General features: G+C 34.0%; 1 protein-coding gene across 1 annotated transcript in view; it reads right to left on the minus strand.

The window, feature by feature from the left end:
* Positions 1-4,921: 4,921 nt before the first annotated feature.
* Positions 4,922-19,346, minus strand: part of LOC144961863 (cilia- and flagella-associated protein 61-like) — a 30,309-nt gene continuing 15,884 nt past the window's right edge. The window contains exons 17-32 of the mRNA XM_078894906.1: positions 18,567-18,746; positions 17,307-17,383; positions 16,493-16,591; positions 16,014-16,100; positions 15,376-15,632; positions 14,188-14,300; positions 12,757-12,942; positions 12,386-12,434; positions 11,784-11,953; positions 11,292-11,415; positions 10,938-11,014; positions 10,171-10,275; positions 8,671-8,774; positions 7,699-7,789; positions 6,979-7,038; positions 4,922-6,328 (exon numbers count right to left, since the gene is read on the minus strand). Coding sequence (XP_078751032.1) covers positions 6,188-6,328; positions 6,979-7,038; positions 7,699-7,789; positions 8,671-8,774; positions 10,171-10,275; positions 10,938-11,014; positions 11,292-11,415; positions 11,784-11,953; positions 12,386-12,434; positions 12,757-12,942; positions 14,188-14,300; positions 15,376-15,632; positions 16,014-16,100; positions 16,493-16,591; positions 17,307-17,383; positions 18,567-18,746 — 1,920 coding nt within the window. The 3' untranslated portion in view covers positions 4,922-6,187. The remainder of the gene's footprint in view (positions 6,329-6,978; positions 7,039-7,698; positions 7,790-8,670; positions 8,775-10,170; positions 10,276-10,937; positions 11,015-11,291; positions 11,416-11,783; positions 11,954-12,385; positions 12,435-12,756; positions 12,943-14,187; positions 14,301-15,375; positions 15,633-16,013; positions 16,101-16,492; positions 16,592-17,306; positions 17,384-18,566; positions 18,747-19,346) is intronic.

Below are 19,346 nucleotides of genomic sequence, written 5' to 3' on the forward strand. Positions count from 1 at the left end.
ATAAAGTGTTTCCCATAGCAACAAATTTTATTCAGAAAAAAAAATTCATAACCTGGGTTCTAAGAGACAAAGAAAGAAAATTTAAAGTGGTAAATGATCAGAAAGATGTGATCTACACCATTGCACACATAACTCAATTTATTAAATTTGCGCATCTTTCCGGGTTTTCTCAGCCAGCCACACATAATTTGTACAGTCCCTTTCAAAAGTAAGTTTAATTTTGTGAACATGTCACCTATTAATTTAATAGGTGACATGTTCACAAATATTTCAAATTCTGTTCAATAAATTATCAAAACCAATAAAAACTTGAGCTTTTATTTAGTGCAATATCCACTAAACATGCTCAAAGCACTTTACAAGGGGTCTTGAGCAAACAGCAATACTTAACATGTAGGATGAGACACAACTCAGTGAGTTGAAATTACACTTTTTTCGGACAGACAATGCTGTAATGGCCAGGTACTTATTTTACACTAAGTCTGGTGAGAGAATAATATGAGTAAAGAGTCCTTTCCAAGGACTCGACGATGCGCCGCTCAGAGCGGGACTCGAACCCTGGACCTTCCGATCCATAGGTGAGTCATACCACATAGCGGCACACCTATCAAAGGCGTAGGCTTCTACCTTTTTAATGAACATATACAGTGCAACACGCATTCATTGAACTACATGGGACAGATGAAAAGTTCGAATTGTTGAAGACAAACTGCGATGTAACCTACTGTACAAGTATATTATTTCAATCTTTGCGCATCATGGTCTCATAGATTTATGCCTTTTTGTTAGTTGTGAATACCAGTACCAGTCACTGCTGATTTACTCATCTAGACGAACAAAATACACACCACCATGTCATACAACATGGCATGCGGGATAACATGATAGGAGGAAATGGTAAAATTGGAGTTGCTACACAACTGCAACTGTACCCTTTGTAAAACTATAGTCTAAGTCCATAGCTATTCGGTGCTTACTTGAAACAATCAGCCCTGCCATACAGATCCTGAACATCACTCACAATTTAACATAGGTGATTGAAAAATAAGCATGGTGTTCGATGTCACAATGCAATTGTTTCAGTGTGTCAACATATTGTGGTAGATACTCACAAACTGGGTTTAATTGTTTTGGGTCAGGCAAGCACTTAAGATGGCTACGCCTGAGACTGACAAAAAAAAATATCTCATGGTGGCGGGTGAGTTGTTGATAGTAGTGCTCATGGAAATAAATGATTCCATTGGTATTGAATACAACTCTAATTAACGTTCTTTTCTTTTTTCTTTTTTTTTAGGTTAGCTTCTGTCAATAAGGTCATGAAGGCTACGCACAAAACAATTTGCTCTGTTCTCTCTCTCTCTCTCTGTCTCTCTCTCTCTCTCTCTCTCTTGGGCAATGTGTGGGGCCAAATCTCAGTTCATTGAAACCATGAAACCGTTCGTGGGTGCTTTGAAAAATTTACTAAGATAACGAAGAACATGATTTGGGAATCGTTGAACCCATGAATTTGTCGAATGTTTGTTCGACTAACGTGTGTTGCACAGTATACATTTTCTCCATCACTTAATTTTCCTTAGTGTCTTTTTAAGCTCAGTATAGGACAGCAATGAAGGATCTCCACTTGTCTCTATCAAGGCCAGTTGTTGCGGAGACCCTTGGGATTTATTCCACTTTCTCATTTCCTCCTCCTCTGTTCTTCATCATTTCTGCCTTTCTTTCTTTTGCCTTTGGTGTCCAGCGAAGTGCAACTTTTGGAATTATGACCACACATTTTAAATCAATTTTTTAAAATAATCAAGAAGATAAAATTTGAACTGTAGATTGACACACCAACCAATTTTTGTGCTTTTAAAAATTATTCAATAGTTGGCGCATCTACTTCAGTTGTGCATAGAGCAGTCACATTGTTATTTATTTGTTCCATAGGGGAAATTTGTCTTTAAGGTCTATCTAAAGGGAAGACTGGAATAACCCGGGGCGTCAGCCACATTGTAGCGCCACAAACTGAGCTAGGGTGAGGTGACTTGCTCAAAGTCACAGAGTGCAGGGAGTAGTCCTACTAGGTACCTTTCGGGTACGAAGCAAATACTGTACTGCTAAGCAGCGTATAAGTAACATTTCGAAACCATGAATACATGTGAACTAGTACTAAACTTTCATTGTCAACGTCTTATTGAATTTAACTACATGCCCATGTAGTTCGTAGATGAAGCCAAAAATTTATGGTTCTCATTTTTTTCGCAAGTGTAGACAGATCTGTTTTGAAAGGATTTACAAGAAATGAAATCCGTATACCTACTCTTTATTTTAGGGAGAAACAAAATTCCCTCTCTGTAATAAACCCAAGGCAGCCCCCTTCGTTCCCCACAAAATGACAGCCATATCATCATAGCAACTTGACATACAACGAAATTCACCATTCCAAGAAATACCCACTCAAAAACACTAAAACATCAATCTACAAACTCAAATGTTCATTCGCACCCCACACTATCAAAGACTGGAATGCTCTTCCTGAATCTTTTGTGAACACAACAGATTTAGAAACCTTCAAGCAAAGATTATCAAAACTTTTCAGCCTAAACACCAACAATGGCTGTGACATTCAATAACTCTCTCCGCCCTCTAATACAAATATTGAGTCGACTTCGAGTAACATTCAGATTCAGATTTGTGCGGCTTTGTGGTCTTCTCTATGACATTTTTCTTTTGACCAGTAAGTCCCTGGTTTTCAGTCCTGCTCTGGACGTCGTGTCTGTTCCTATATATTGTTGTTGATTAGAGACCACTTGTTAAGACTGAGCATATTAAGTAGATACAGTACAGCTTGTGTATAACGGCCTCGGTTGCAACGGGAGCTCAGCTACAATGGTAAATTTTTAAATCCCATTTCAGCGGCCTATATAATTCATATAAATCATGCATGGCTATAACAGGGAAATATTTTTTGGAACACGACTACAACTACGACAGGGGTCTGAGTTGCAAGTTTAGTACCCAGTTGAGAAAATTATGTAAAGAAGAAAAGAGGAAGACACACATGACACACATAACTTATAGATGAGGTGGGAGCGGGCGAATTGCAGTTATTGTGTGTACTATTGACGTTTCTCTGCATACTTTGTGTATCCAATACGACACAACTAGAGGCATGTGACATGTTGATACACTTAGGCCTAGTATATTACGTGTAGAGTGAGGCATGGTGACTGATTAGGTGACTAAGCCCAATGAGAAGTAAGATGGTGATGAGCTCTATGTGAAGCCTGAAGCTAGAATTGAGCACTACTTGAATTTTGAAGTGCATGTGGTTGTCAATTAGAGAGTGGTCGGGGCTGCCTGAAGCTGGGATCGCGAAATACTACCAAAACAATGATAATGGAAAGGCCAGCGCGAGTCAGCGGTACGGTCTTTGCTTAATACCCAAAAGGTATCGAGTTTGAGCAAGTTATATCACTCTAGCTGACTTTGCGGTGCTGCACTGCAGCTTATGCCTGGGTTATTCCAGTTTTCCCTTTGAATAAACCCTAAAGACAAATTTTCCCATTGGGATGAATAATGGGAATTTTTTAAAAAAATGATCACTTTCGTTAGTATTAGTGGCTGTCAAGTGGCACGGATGGAATGGATGGAAAGCAGAGGAAAGGAGGAAGGTATAAGAATTAACCATTGCATTGTTCCACCCCTGAAGTAAATGGAAGAGGGGGTGTGAAATATTATGGTGATTGGGGGGGGGGGGGAGGGAGGGTAAAGGAATGGAAGTCACAGTCACGTCGTTTGATTTATTTACTTAGGGAGGTAACATGAAAATATGTTCCTTGTGGTTTTTAACAAAAATTTCCCTAGTATTGCTTCCCTTCAAATTCTGTATGCATGGATATAACGGGACTTGGCTACGACAGGGATTTTTGCTAGTCTCACTATTCCCGTTGTATCCGAGTTCCACTGTATTGCTCAAGGTTTTATAATGTTGTAAAAAATAACATTACCAAATTGGCGAGAAAAAATTATTAGAATGTTAAGTTTCTTAATTCATATGCTTTTCCAAAGCCCTTGGAGAATTAAACATCAGAATTATTCTGCTTTCTTTTTGGGAGTTGGCAGACTAGCATATCAAAACATGTGTCGTGTAAAGTATATTATAAAAATGATATGTTTCAGATTATTCCATGCTCAATATACTTCACAGTGTTTCATTTATTGCTTCAGTAGGCCATATGGAACCACATTATCATCACATACAGTGAAGTCACTCTTCTTAATGCTTTCTGAATGTCCCTTTCGAGAAAAGAAACCTCCTTTTGGTTTTGCTTGGCCCTCTGTCAATGTGTACATAGCACGTCAAAATCTAGCATGCTCTGCATTACGGTACGCTGGAGCTCGGTGACCAAATTTTATCGATATAATTTATCAACCATGAACATCGGAATTCTACACACCCAGATTCTAGCAAGTTTTTTGGCTTCTCCAAAGAGTATGCTAGAATGTAGCAAGAACAATATCTTTTTATCTCGTAAATCATCTCTTCTGAGGTTTTTTTTTATGTTTCTTTTTTTAAATGGCTATTATACATGTAGTTATTTTTACTGTAAATATTTTTTGAGTTACCTCTTTATGTGGGAAAAATGTGTCAATGCCTGGATAAGACCTTGGGCTGTACCAGAATAAACAACGGATTTGTCCATCTTAAAATCTACTGTTCTCTGTCTTATTTTTAAACACTTTATAAGATAAACTATAGTTCTGAGTCCAATTTTTCTCTCATTATCTTCCTTTCTCATGTAAAAGTTATGGTGTTCAAAATATTTCATCAGGATTTAATCCACACACCCTTTCCTAGTAAGACATACATGTACAAATATCTTCTTTTCCAAGATTGATATCGGATGGAGAAAGCAATAAAGGCAGTAAATACATGAAGGAATAAAATGGTTCAATTGTTTTTAATTCAGTAAATGTAAAATTGATCTGTATATAAATAAACAAAATAAAGTTACCATAAAACATATAAGAACAATAGGTAGATAAATTTTATCATTTTAAAGTTATAAATCACACATGATTCCCTCCTCTCAAAATAATTTATTTATTTCGGTAAGCATAATCAAGCTCTTCTTAAATCGATATGTAAAAGTAATCCACTTGCTCAATGGCATGAGTGAATCCATGAGCTCAATAAAAAAAAAAAAAAAGAGAATAGAAACAATGGAACCTCTAAGACAAATATGATAAAAAATAAAATTTCATTGGATGTGTATGTCATAGAAGCTGTTTTGTTCACTTCAGTTCATAACTGAAACAATAGCAATCACCTCAGTTCAATGATTATTTCTTTAGCCTTTACAGTCATAGAAAAGTTATTTAAACTCAATCATTTATTCAACTTTACCTCGTCATTATCACAAATACAAATACAATGGATTTTAGTTGAGACCTATGTAGGCCTACTTATTGCCTATGCAAATGGATTTTTAAACATCACGCAGATGATTAGTGTGCAAATGCGGGTACATTAGAAAGACAATGGAACTTGGACTCAACAAGACTTTAGATTCAGTGAGGTACCATTTCACATTTAATGATGGCAACTCAGATTAAATGAGTTTTTTATATTTTAATAGGATCTGCCCTCATGCCAGATGAAAGTTGTATCCAAGTTTCAATGTATTAATTAAGCTTCAAACAGCAAGATAAAACAGCTTGCAATATCTTTGTTTCAATTTATGATATTTGAACAAATTTGAATAATACCAACATAATGACGCATATTTATTATAATAATATCGCTCATGAAATTTGAAGAAAATTACACAGTTGCAACCATGACATCTCTCTGTTCATTTTATTATGGATTGGAAACATAACCTGGAAATAACCTAACTTGAACCTGAAGAAAAGAAAATGTTTGATAATACTTAACCCTCTTCGGTTTTCGTAGATTTGGAATACAACAAATTTAATTTCTCGTTTGTGAACTCGAGAGTTAAAGTCCCATAAATTAGAGAATATTACTATTATTTAAAACGTAATTTAATTTATTTTCTTAGCATGATTTAAATTCATATGTACACTGAGAACTACAATGAACAGAACCACAATGTAAAGGTCTACATTCGATGAGTTTGAAGGAACATAACTATAATTTGCACAACAGACAAATGGTTTATCCACAAGCTGCTCCTGACATTTAGACCATGCCTGGTTTGGCGTAGAATGGGAGGTGATAGTAATTGTAACTGATGAAATTCAAGAGCCTTGTTTCGACGGCACGTTTGGAACCAGTAGAGATGTATGCCATCAACAGTTCTTTCCTTTGATCATCAGACAGCTATGATGAGAGAATAAAAGCACATTATATCAATGATAGATAAACATGTAAGACAGTATCAAATGGCACTGTTCAATAATTTATGGAGGTAAAAATAAAGTGAATGTGACTGTTATATAAAGGCGACAACACACACAAAACGCAGATAATGACTATATATCCATATATATATATATATATATATATATATATATATTATATATATATATATATATATATATATATTTTTTTTTTTTTTTTTTTTAAAGTATATATATATATATATATATATATATATATATATATATATATATATATATGTTTGTGTGTGTGTGTGTGTGTGTGTGTGTGTATTACATATAATTACATTTATTGGGTAATTTAGGCACCTCTAGCTTTTGGTTTCAATAATTTAATATCAACTGATACGGATAGGTTGTTTCTATAACGGAATTTTCTTGCAAATATTTGTCTGAAAAAAAAACAATTTATGTTTTAAAAAAAGATTTTAAATAAATATCTGCTTTTCCATTTGTATTTGCTATTATCCAGCCTCTTTTATGTTGTAATATATTATCAATAAAAAAAAAATTAAAAAGGAAGACACCCCTCCCTTCCCCATCATGAAATAAGTATATCCACACCCTCAGTCTCATATAGAAAATACTCACCCCAGATTCCTCATCAACCAACTTTCTTGACAAATCTTCGATGGTAGACGCGCCTTCCTTCTGCAAAGTGATAAAAAATGGAAAGTCAATAATTGGATGAAATTGTAATTGGCATCTGCCCATCCTAGCCCTATCAACAATATGGCAACCAAATTTTGTTTACAAAAACTGGGATAAACTTCAGCTCTATAGTCTTTATACTGTGATAAGGGGAAACTTAAACCAGTATCATCATTGTTTTGTCTCACTGATGCTTTATATTCATTATTTTGATTGATTTACAGCTTTGCTGTTACTGTTATATTGCTCTTTTAATAAGAAGTCTGTTAAGAGAGAAAAAAAAACACCTTATCGTCATGAATTTTAGTACCACTGTAACTCAATTTTGAGAATACAGAGACGCTTTCTATGGGATCTGGCAATATTTCTATTTCAAATATAGCTATCACCTCCCTTTTTCAAGTTTGTACCTAAACTAAAAAAAGTAAAAGAATGAGTCGTATGATATTATCTCAATATTTTAAGACACTTGATAATTCATTCCACACCAATATTTTGAAAACCAATCGTGCCTAATTATATAACTGGAATCCTTCAGAGATTTCACTTCATGCTATACTTATCCAGATTTTACAAAAAACGTTGATGGTATAAATATTTCGATACATTCTAGTTATGTTAAATAATGCTGTAATCCAAAAATAAGGAAATGGGACTTACTGGACTGGTAATAAGTAGCTCTCTTATTTCGTCCCTAAAGTCTGCAAATCTGTCGTGGTAAAGTGCCAGACACCAAGGTTCCATGAGATAACTGAATGGAAAAATAACAATAAATGGATGTCATATATATGACAGCATCTTTTAAATTGATACAGCTTAAGGCTTCAATAAAATATAACAATCAATTACAAGTCATACATGTTGAAGTTGATACTGACGGATATGGTAACACGAGAGTGGGGGTAGGGGGGGGGGGGGGAGGGGTCGTTTTTGATTTATAATTGAGCAGTATGAAATATATATGGTCTTGGAATGTTGTTATGCTCTAATTATATGCATTATTATAAGGCAGGATGGCATTTAAGGCAAAGTATGGACTGATGAAATGTAATCCATCTTCTATGTTGTAAATTTTTCTTAATAACAAAATAGGACCTATCTACTGTCTAGAAATAACGATATGAAGTTGTTTTTTCTCCTCGCAGTGTTTGAAGTTTCAATTTAATAACTGATTGACACACCCTGAAACTAATTTAGGTTGTACGGAATCTAAAGAACTAAGTACAAAAAATATTCTTTTTATTTCAATTGATACTTCATAAATATTGGACAATATTAGCACTGTGTCACATTAAACTTTTAAGGTAGCCACTTGCATGCTATTAATAATACAGACATAGAAATTAAGCATTCATAAATTGAATCACATTGAGGAAGTCGCTAGCTATGAACAAAACAAAGGAAAGAAGCAAATGTTTAAGCCCCAATTGTTTATTTATCTGTCAATCTCATGAAAAGTTGTAACATTCAAAAGCTTTGATAGTTTTTCAACCCATTGCATTGAAAATCATAATATAATGTAGATATACAGAAATATCAAATAACATTTTAACATTAAAGACTATTTTCATATGTTTAAGTCATTAAATAATGTATGTCAAACAGACAATATCTAATTTTGTTCTTTTTTACCTGTAAAAGTCCTTGACCAATCCTTCGTCAAACCTTGATAACAGGTTGTTCAACATTCTTTCATGTATTCCAAACAGACAAAGGAAATTACTAATTGGAAATGACTGAGGATGAAAGTAAATGTTTCTCAAACTTAATGAGCGTTTAACCGAAAGGGGGAATATGTAACACATGACATATTTTTGATTTCACTGATAATAATTGTATTCTTTAATATTACTTTGTGGCTAAAGTATTACTTAAGGCATATTTTGTTAACCATTTTCCTTACAATGCCCCTTACACAAAACCTTACGTTTTCAAGGAAAATTATAGATAATCCATTAACCAGTTAACTGCCGTTCTGTGGAAAAAACTCGTATTTAAAATTTTTTCCACAGTGTGGCAGTTAACTGGTTAAGCTTGAATTCCTCATTTACAGTTACAGTTATAGGATGGAGCAAATACCAGAGTCGTACCATAAGGGCGGGGGGGGGGGGGGGGGGGGGGGGGGTTTGATAGGGATGCAATATTTTCCCCTTTGTCTTCTGATGAATCAGGATGTTACCATCATAAGGTTTGGAATGCCAATGTTTAAGGATTACTCTTCTTTCTTCTTATTGCAAGTATTTCCATGGCTGAATTCTGTATGACAGCGGAAGTGTTGCTATGAGGTGAGTCATATTGGGATGCTTCATGTGGTACTTTTAATTTTTTTAAATTGCATTGATCAGGTTTATTTTACACCTGTGTTGATAATCTTCATCTTTTGAGGTTCTTATAAAAAAACATGAATGAAATTAAATTTTTCTTTCACCTTGGTTGTTATTGAGGCCATGAAATCATTCCATCTCAGATTTTTATTTTTTAGATTTACTCTATTCAGCAGAGTCAACATGTTCAATTTGTCTTATCTACTTTGATATGAATTTTTCTTGTTCAAAACTGTCAAAACATTGCACTTAGATATATTGAACTCAATAAGCATTTTCCCCATTCCTGTCATGTGGTTGGGCCTTTGTTAAAATTATTTAAGTCATTAGGTGCCGATATGGTAAAGCATAAGATAAGACAGTTGACAAAAAGATAACTTTTGACTTGATGTTGTCCCCAAGTAATACAGAGTAGGAAGTATTGGGACCAAGTATCAACCCCCAGGGCACTTGATTATGATTGCTTTTGAATATTTTTTCATTGAATACTGCTTCTTGCATTTATCCTCCAAAAAAGCATAATCCATCAAATGATTCCAATTGATTGTAGTTTGTTGCAGAGGCGTGGATGGGGCACTTTATCAAGAGCCCTTAAAACTCCAATAGGATGGCATCTGTCTGGCCACCAATGGTCAGCAAGAGAGGCGATGCAATGCATGGATGAGATGAGTTGGATTTCACATCAATACCATTCTCTGGATGGAATCGCTGATTGAAATATTCTTTAATCATTTTGTCTCATAGCTGAGGCTTAATATAAACACAACAGAATAATTGAAGCAAGACACAATCTTCTCTCACAACTTACCTTTTTGGCTAGGCATGTGATAGTTTCCACAGATTTATATTGATTGATGTGTAGACGGATGTAATCCTGACTCCCTCCAGTCTTTCCAGTGACAAGCTCTCTTCCCTGAAAATAAAGATCGATATGAGGTCTCATACTTTTGTTTAAAAATAAAGCTTTGATGACTTTTTGAAAGAAAGAATCCGAAATAACATGGATTTCATGAAGTCCAAACATAGAATCATTTTTATAATAATACTCGTGTCGTGTATTAAAGATAGCTTAACACTATCAGTTTCAAATTTTAACTTATGGGATCATAAAATATATGGAATAAAGTTTTATAATAAATAACAATCTTAAGATATATGCTTTGTGTCCCCTTTCAAAAAAATAACAAACCAACAAACAAACAAAACAAAAAAGACAACAAGAACCAAAACAAAACTACTGAGTGCATATCCCGATGAATGTCACAGTAAAATGATTTTAACAAAAGCCGAAGCTATGACATAATAGACATGATCATAAAAATACTGCTGTCTAATTTTAATATTATGTACAAAGCCTCCCATGATTTTATCATTACGAAAAAGCGACGCAATTTAATAAAATCTTGTTGCCATAACTTTGCTATAATCGTTTAGTGCTAAATTTGATACTTGCTATTTGTAAAGTCTTGATTGGAAATCATTAACCAAGTTGGTGATTGGATAAAAATAGTCCGCAGAAACATTATGTAAAGGGTGCACGACGCAACATTGCAGCTCTCCTAGTTAACAACTTACATAATCTGATTTTTTCCTGAGGTCTTGAATGGGTGTTGGGATACATGGCTTATATACATGCAGATAATGGAAATCTCCTGAAATTAATAAAATTATCATCATTATCAACAGAATAATAATCAACACCACCATAATAATCAGGGATTTTACACATATCACGTAGATCATTATCTACTGATTATAATGACAAACTGCAAGAAAAAGTTATTTCTAAAATCTAATTCAAACGTTTACCTAGATTAAGTGCTTTAATTATATAATTTACATTTATTTTTATACTCAATATATTTTTTTTCAAATATTCTTTTTGAAAGGTTTAATGAAACATGAAACACTGCTGATATCGTTACTTACCCGGCAGACAAGCAGTTTCAACCTTGGGAGACCTATAGATTGGGATGAGGTTCAAGGGTTCCTCTGGTGGTTCTAATTGAGGCTCAAGTGTTGGGTCAAACAAACGCAACATTTCACTTGCCAACTGTGTTATGAAAAATAAAGAATTTAATCAGACACTTTGACTTGAAAATTAGAAATAAAAATAATTTCTAGAAAAAGTAGATGAATTTGATAATATCCTTATTTTCACTAAATGTTCATCCTTTCAATAAATCCTTTTTCATGAGCAAAATATTTCGTCTTACATACATCGCAATGAAATAAAAATGCAAATGAAAATAAAATAATGAGCCAAAAAAATTGTTGAAATTAATGAAGAACAGTTTGTATTTTAATAAAGTAGATGCTAAATGTTTATAAGTGTTTTGTCTTTAAAAGGTGTTATTTGTCCTGTCTTTTCATTTTCTCCTGCACTCATAGATACAATTCAAAAGCATGTCCAATACTCACTGAAATTCCAATTTCTTTGGAATTGAAGTTGGCATGACTCCAAGGGTCACAGTGGTACTTTCTCCTGAATTTGGTGAGGGATCCTGCTGCTCTCACGGCTACATCATTAGTGTGGAAACTGGCATTGATTACCAGTTTTCCGTCATATACCAAACAGGCACAGTTGATAGCTTGGAATAAAAATATTTATTAATATTTTTCTGCATATTAAAAGAGAAAATAGATTTCTGCCCAAATGCACAGTCTAAATTTATGTTATTAAGATTTATCCTCAGAATTTACATACGATATTTGTAAATCTCAAATATTATGTCAATCCTTAAACTTTAAAACTTCAATCGACCTTAAAAGTAAATGTTCTAGAGGGCTGATTAAAAATAGACTGTGAACAAAAATTGATTATGCCTTTTGTATTCACATGAATAGTGCAAGCAAAAAAGTGAAAATATAGAATTGGAAAAATTGTGATTGCAGATTTTCAAAAGTGCGAGTCAAAATATGTAAGGTTGACTCTCATGTCAACCCCTCATTCAAAAGTAGATGGATAATCATATTTTGAATAACGGTAAAACAGTAACAGTAAAAAAAATAATTTTACATACCTTTGAAAGCATCCATATCCACAGCTTTCATATAGAAGCAGAAGAAAGCCTATGGAAGAGTAAATTATATACATTAAATACGTTTATAAGTTTGACGAAAAGAAAAGTACATAAAATAAAAAAATATTGATCTGTAATTGTAATTTAAAAAAAAAAAATCCACTTTGAAAAACAGAACTTTAAGTTATCCTGCCATTTTATTTCCCTTAAATAAAAGTCACCTTTTTCAACAGAATGACAGACTCCTTTATAACCGTAGCAAAAACACATTATATCTTGTAATTTTTGTCCAGACATAAGAGTTTTTTTTAATGACTGGTAAAAGAAAATGTTTAGGCAGAAATTAAAATACTGTAAAATTGTATAATTACCCCACACTCCAGCCTCAAATGTTGCCCAGGTGTTGTAAAAGCGACTGTCGTTATTTCATTATCTTCGTTCATTTCCCCATCATTCCAGTTGGCCAGGTAACAATCATCATAAATCTTCACACCAGCCTCTTTCAATTTTGATTTCACTATAGATTCCACGTCGGGATTATTGAAGCAGGTAATTCTCTATGATTAAAAAAAAATCGCAACGGGTTATCATAGTGTATTATTGATACAAGACAAAATTAATTCATACATGTAATCTGAGCATATTGTATTTATGGGAATATTAAAACATAATAGGCGATTTTTGAAAAATGGGAGGCGTTTTCCTGAATACAAATTATGGGTTTTTATATGTTTTTTAATGTTTTTATACAATATACTTTTCTCTCTTCTTGGACAACAAAATGTGTCAGCCTGCGTGCGGCTATGTGGTCTAGTGGTATGACACTCGCTTTCGGATCGGAGGGTCGTGGGTTCGAGCCTTGCGTTCGGCGCATATTTGAGTCCTTGGAGAAGGCTCTTTACTCACATTCTCTCACCGTACTCAGGTGTAAAACGAGTACCTGGCCATTAGCAGCGTTGTCTTTGTCCAAACAAAAATTTGTAATATCGCCTAACAGGAGTCATGTTCCGTTCTAAATGTTACATGTTGCTGTTGGCCAGGGACCCCTTGTAAAGCCCTTTGAGCACGTTTAGTGGATATTGCGCTATATAAAAGCTCAAGATATGATGTAATTTATTATGTTACATAGTACTCCTTAACCAGTTTGTTTATTCACCCTCCCCCCCTCATTATTTTATGTCAGTCTGTCTAAACTTGGATTTTCCAAAAAGTTCTTTCCAAACTAAATAAAAGAAGGAAAGAAATATTCTAGTTGTTGAATAAAATTCCATCGTAATCATAAGACAATTGTACAATATAAGACTGATTTTGTGAGACTTCTCAAATCAAAGAATGACAAAATATTAAAGGATCACTTTTAAGCATTAAGCATTTAAATATTCTTAATTATTTTTCCTTTTATGTTTGTTCTTTCAATTTTCCCCCCTAAACAATACTGTATTTTCTAATCTCTTGCAGAATTTGTTTACATTGATAATTATTGAAAATTTATCATTTCTGATCATAAACCTCCAACAAACCTCCATATTGTATAATGTGTCGGGTTTTATGAATATAAAATTTTAAAAAATTAATATTAATATTTTGACAACGTGGTTCTATGGATTCAAATGTCTGTTTATAATAAATGTTTTTGGACAAAAATTCCACAATTTTTAGTTTAATGTCATTTTATACACATGTATAATTATTGAAAGAAAACTGATTTTGCATTACGTAGCCATATATTACAAAAGTTCAAGTCAGTTTTATATAATTCCGATTCATTTACTGACTTAAGTCAATATAAAAAAAGAGCTTACATCTTTGCATGGGGGTTGAACTAATGCAATGTTGTTGCCTGGCATTCCTAGTTTCAACAATGCTTGAATGCATGTAAAACAATCAAGTGATGAACCGTACACGACGATGTTCTCTGTGGATCACAAACAATAGGAAAAAGTATAAAAATGAAAGACAGTAACAAAAAAATAAATAAAAAAATTAAATTCCTTTATTCATCCCCATTGGGAAATTTGTCTTTAGGGTCTATTCCAAGGGAAGATTGGAATAACCCAGGCGTCACCCGCAGTGCAGCACCGCAAAGTGAGCAAGAGTGAGGTGACTTGATCAAGGCCACACAGCACGTGGGTGATCAAACTCGGTACCTTTCGGGTATGAAGCAAAGACTGTACTGCTGGGCCACATTGTCCAAATTATGGTTTTATAGTTGATTGACATCATAATCATAAGCAAATAAGGGAGCAATAACATTTTCAACATTTAACATGAAGTAAGATGATTTTGAATAGATAAATAAAAAGAAGTTCTTTGAAATGACTGATAATGATAATAAGGTAAAATGGTACAACATTACGCATGGGATTAACGTTTCACGTATAAACTTTTTTTTGACTGCATAAATAACAAATTGTCTTTTTCAAATAATAAAATAATTGAACATACAATGGTAATCTGAAAAGTTTGGTGTGTAAATTGTTGTTGTTTGGAGTCAGTTACATCTTTTAGCACCATTGGTAGAGCACTTCTCGCAAAAGCAAAGGGACAAGTTGTGATCCGGGTTGGGTTGAGGTTATTTATTTGACCCCTTTATCCACCCATCAGTGATATTGGATGACTCAGCCTCTAGGATCTGGTAGAAAGTACTTTGTAATAATCTATGAAAAGGATTGCAAAGAATTGTTAATATCTTTTAAATGCTACAGAAATCAGGATAAGCCCCAGGTCTGTGGCCTTGACTTGTAGCTCATTAGGAGAAAGAAAGGGCTACATAACCTTAATTTTGGTATATTTCTAGGTTTCAGATAACGTCTGAATCTGAATGTTATTCGAAGTTGACTCGATTCTGAGTATTTGTATTCGAGGCACCATTGGCATCTGCAGTTTTATATGATTAGCAAGGCATCAGAACACAGCAAACAAACGAACAAACAAACAAAAAAATGAAACAAATATAAAAAAAGATAAGAAAAACATAAGGAAATACTTACTATTGTTTTTAATCACTTGGCTTTCAGTGTGGTAGAGCATTACAGCAGCATCGTAAGAGTCATTGATGAGGAAAAGGTTCTTGGGCACTTGCCCAAGATATCTGGTTTCGGGTGATTGGGGTAGGGATTCGTTATTAGCCCCGCCCATCAAGTCAGCTCCAGTTGGGCATGGGACTTGGTACTGCTGTCCTGTACACAAGACAAGGTGGTCGTAGGGCACAATGGAATTTCCATTGACTGTCACTTGCTTCTTGGTTCTGAGATTCAAAATGCATAATGTGTAATAAATTTTGATCACCTAGGGCCATCTACATCAGCTTCACGCACATATTTACAAGTGTTATCAATGAACAAAATCCAAAATGGTCAACTGCGATTGTTGTAAAAGAGCATAATAGAATTTGTTTACAATGAATAAGCTCATAATAATTTATAAGATGCATGTAGATCTCTGATCTTGTCTCTTTCAAGTTAATATGCAACATACATAGCTCTTGCGTTCTATTGAAAAGCCCCTTGAAATATATTCTGTTTCTTTTATTTCTTTTTTAATGAGGCTGTTATGTATATTTAATGAACACACTTAAAGTAGCTTTTAAAAATGGTAAATTTCAACTTCCTTATGGCTCAAACGATACCTGTCAATGGCTGTCATTTTGCCGTATACCACATTTACCCACGTTCTCAATGCCATCTTTGAATAGTCCTCTTGGGTGAAGCAGCGACTAGTGTTACAAAAAAGACAATAACAGTAATATCATAAATTGTACATATCTTAGCAATTAAAATAAACATTAAAGAAATTGTAAAAAAAAACTAAAAGTTTGAATTTCCAAATCAAAAGTATGTTTAAATTGATGCAGAAATTGATTAAAATTGACCATATTGTTGTTATGAGTTCTTGACATGTATTATTAATCCTCCCTTTCCATGATGCATTTTGGCCACTGTCTTATTGCTCCAAATGATATTTCTATAGTAGCTTTAATATCATCATCCTCATCATCACCATCATTATCATCGTCGTAGTCATCATCATCTATTTTGTCATTATCATTGTCGTTGATTAATCAAGGCATTAAAATAGATATCTACGAATAAAAAAAACCCTTTTAACCTTTTGGACAAGACTTCCTCTCTCAGCACATCTGGAGGTAAATCACCAGGCAGACCATGAGGGGAGACAAGGGTGATGTTGTTAAATCTCAGGTGAGGACTGACAATTAAAAAAAAATTAAAATTAAAAACCAAACTTCAAATTTGTAGTGTTATAAGTTCAAGAGCCACAACTGTTTCATCTGAAAATGTTTTGAAATTTTATTTTAATCCAATTTTAAACACATTTTAAGCTATCTAAAAGGAGGCACCATTGCTTTTAAATCCCCCTATGACATCTATATGAGACATTAAAACTTTGAGGTCATAAGAATAAATCAATGGATATCTATGGAAATCAACCTGAGCCTTCCCAGATCCAAAGGATCTGCGCCATCAATCCAACCATAATTCATTTAGATTGAAACAATATATAAATGACAAAAATTCAATGATTAATGATAATTCAAAACAAAAGTGGAAAAGATTTAAAAATAAAGATGCATATTTTTGAACCGTGTTCCCAAAGAGTAACCATGCCCAATGCCCTTCATAATTCTTTAATTGTTCCCCAAGGAACAACATTTCTATTCTATACCGTACACGTCTGCTATAGTGTCCTTTTTATACAAACACTCTTACAAAATCCGTCTATGACTGTATTCAGGTGCTCATTTACACCGGAGTTGAAACAATGTTTGTAAATTGTCATATTATAGGACAGAATGCCAGAGTTTTGTGATCATTGCTATCCATTCTGTCATAAACCAAACTCAATGTCCTTTAACTTTATTACAAGACGAGATACTGCTTGTCCATTTTAATTGAAAGCTTACCAATAAACCAGGGTTTCCAAATAGGAAAGTCCAATATCAGAGGCACCAATCACTACTATCCGGGCGTTGATGGTAACCTGAGAGAAAATCAAGAAAACGTTATCTTTCACTAATCTATGTTTGTTATGATCTATGTTTGTTTATGAATACATTGAACTGGATAAAACCTTGCACTTTTACACCATAATGTTCAACATGATAAAAGAATTAACTTCCTAAGTTCTTGTGGTAGTGTCAGAGATTTTGGACCTGAATATTTTTATTGAATGGATAAAATACTTTATTTCATAAAACCTTCGAGTTCATTGTCACTGTAAGAAAAATTATGGAAGTTATTTAATGTAAAATGTTGTCAAAAGTATTGAAAGTGTCCACTGGCTTTCAAACCCAGGATCTCTTTATGGCTCATGATAAAATTAAAAAAATTAAAAAATAAAATTCCCTTTATTCATCCCCAAGGGGAAATTTGTCTTTAGGGTCTATTCCAAGGGAAGACTGGAATAACCCAGGCGTCAGCCGCAGTGCAGCGCCGCAAAGTGAACTAGGGCTAGGTGACTTGCTCAAGGCCACACAATGCAGCGGCGGGTGATCGAACTCATTACCTTTTGGGTACGAAGCAAAGACCGTACCGCTGAGCCACGCTGCCCCCTAAATTCACAAAACAAAAACATGATACTTTGTTTCATCCATAGATGTTTTCAAAATAGATAATTTGCATTGTGTTCTACAACATATCTAACAATTTGTTGTTTAATAATACAAATCTAGCCTTTTGTGTTGTAAAGAATAATTGACAAATTCAGCAAAGGAAATATTTGTAATCTCATTTATGCGTTCAAATCAGGTGAAGGGATTCCATACAAAGCTTACATTTATGTTGCTACTTTAATAATAATAAACATTAGTCTTTTGAGGACCAATATTGTATTTCCGTCTGTTTAGGTAAATAGCCATGAAAAATAAAAGTAAATTTAAAAGCACCCTAAAGTACAATATTAAAGATAAATCACTTTAAAATGGAGGAGGAGGAGGAGGAGGAGGAGGAGGAGGAGGATGAGGATGAGGAGGAGGAGGAGGAAGAGGAGGAGGAGGAGAAGAAGAAGAAGAAGAAGAAGAAGAAGAAGAAGAAGAAGAAGAAGAAGAAGAAGAAGAAGAAGAAGAAGAAGAAGAAGAAGAAGAAGAAGAAGAAGAAGAAGAAGAAAAGAATCCACAGAAAGGCAATTAAATATTACATATTTTAAACTTTAAATGCCAGCTCACCTTTGGTTCCAAAACCAGTTTACGGTTGATATGATTCAATGCATAAGGGGAAAATTCTTTGGTGACTCTATCAGATGGTCCATTGATTCCAAGTCCTTCCTTAGGATAAGCAATCTGGCGACGAGCTCTCACAGGTACCATCGTATTTAGACCACTTATTAGTGAGTGATTTTCAAGTTTCTGAAAATAATATTTCAAGTTAAAATATATGCTTTTTTTATTAAAACATTTATTTTCTAAATACTCTAAACATTTATTCAAACCAACTTCACTGGCTAAGTATGCAATAAGTGTACTCAAAGTAAATCCTCAGCTGCCTGAAGAGTTGATTTATATAAAGTGGACTAAAATACTATTTATTTTGGCGACAAAATTATAAACTGTATTACAGTTCTCGCTGGATTCTAGCACGCTCTTGGAAGAAGCCAAAAATCGTGCTAGAATCTGAGCATGCCGAAATCCGATGCTCATGGGAGGTGATCAATACATACCATGTTCTTCAAGTATTATTCCCTGCCTAACTTCCCTTATCAGTGATGCTGCTTGTTGGGTAGTTTGGACTGGTTTTCATGCATTGTAGTCTCAGTTTGATTTTTTAAAGTATTTTTCTTTTCGATTTATACAAGGAAGAAAAAGACAATAAGAAATGGGGATGTTGGGGCCAGCAAGTTCTTAATTCTTTTTTGACAAAGAAGTCAACTGTGTCCACCGTCAGTTATGAAGGAAATATACGCATGCAAACACACATACATACACACAACCAAAGACACCATTGATAAG

The sequence above is a fragment of the Berghia stephanieae genome, chromosome 1, assembly GCF_034508935.2.
Source record: "Berghia stephanieae isolate SIO BIC M18660-M18661 chromosome 1, UCSD_Bste_1.3, whole genome shotgun sequence".
NCBI lineage: Eukaryota > Metazoa > Mollusca > Gastropoda > Nudibranchia > Aeolidiidae > Berghia > Berghia stephanieae.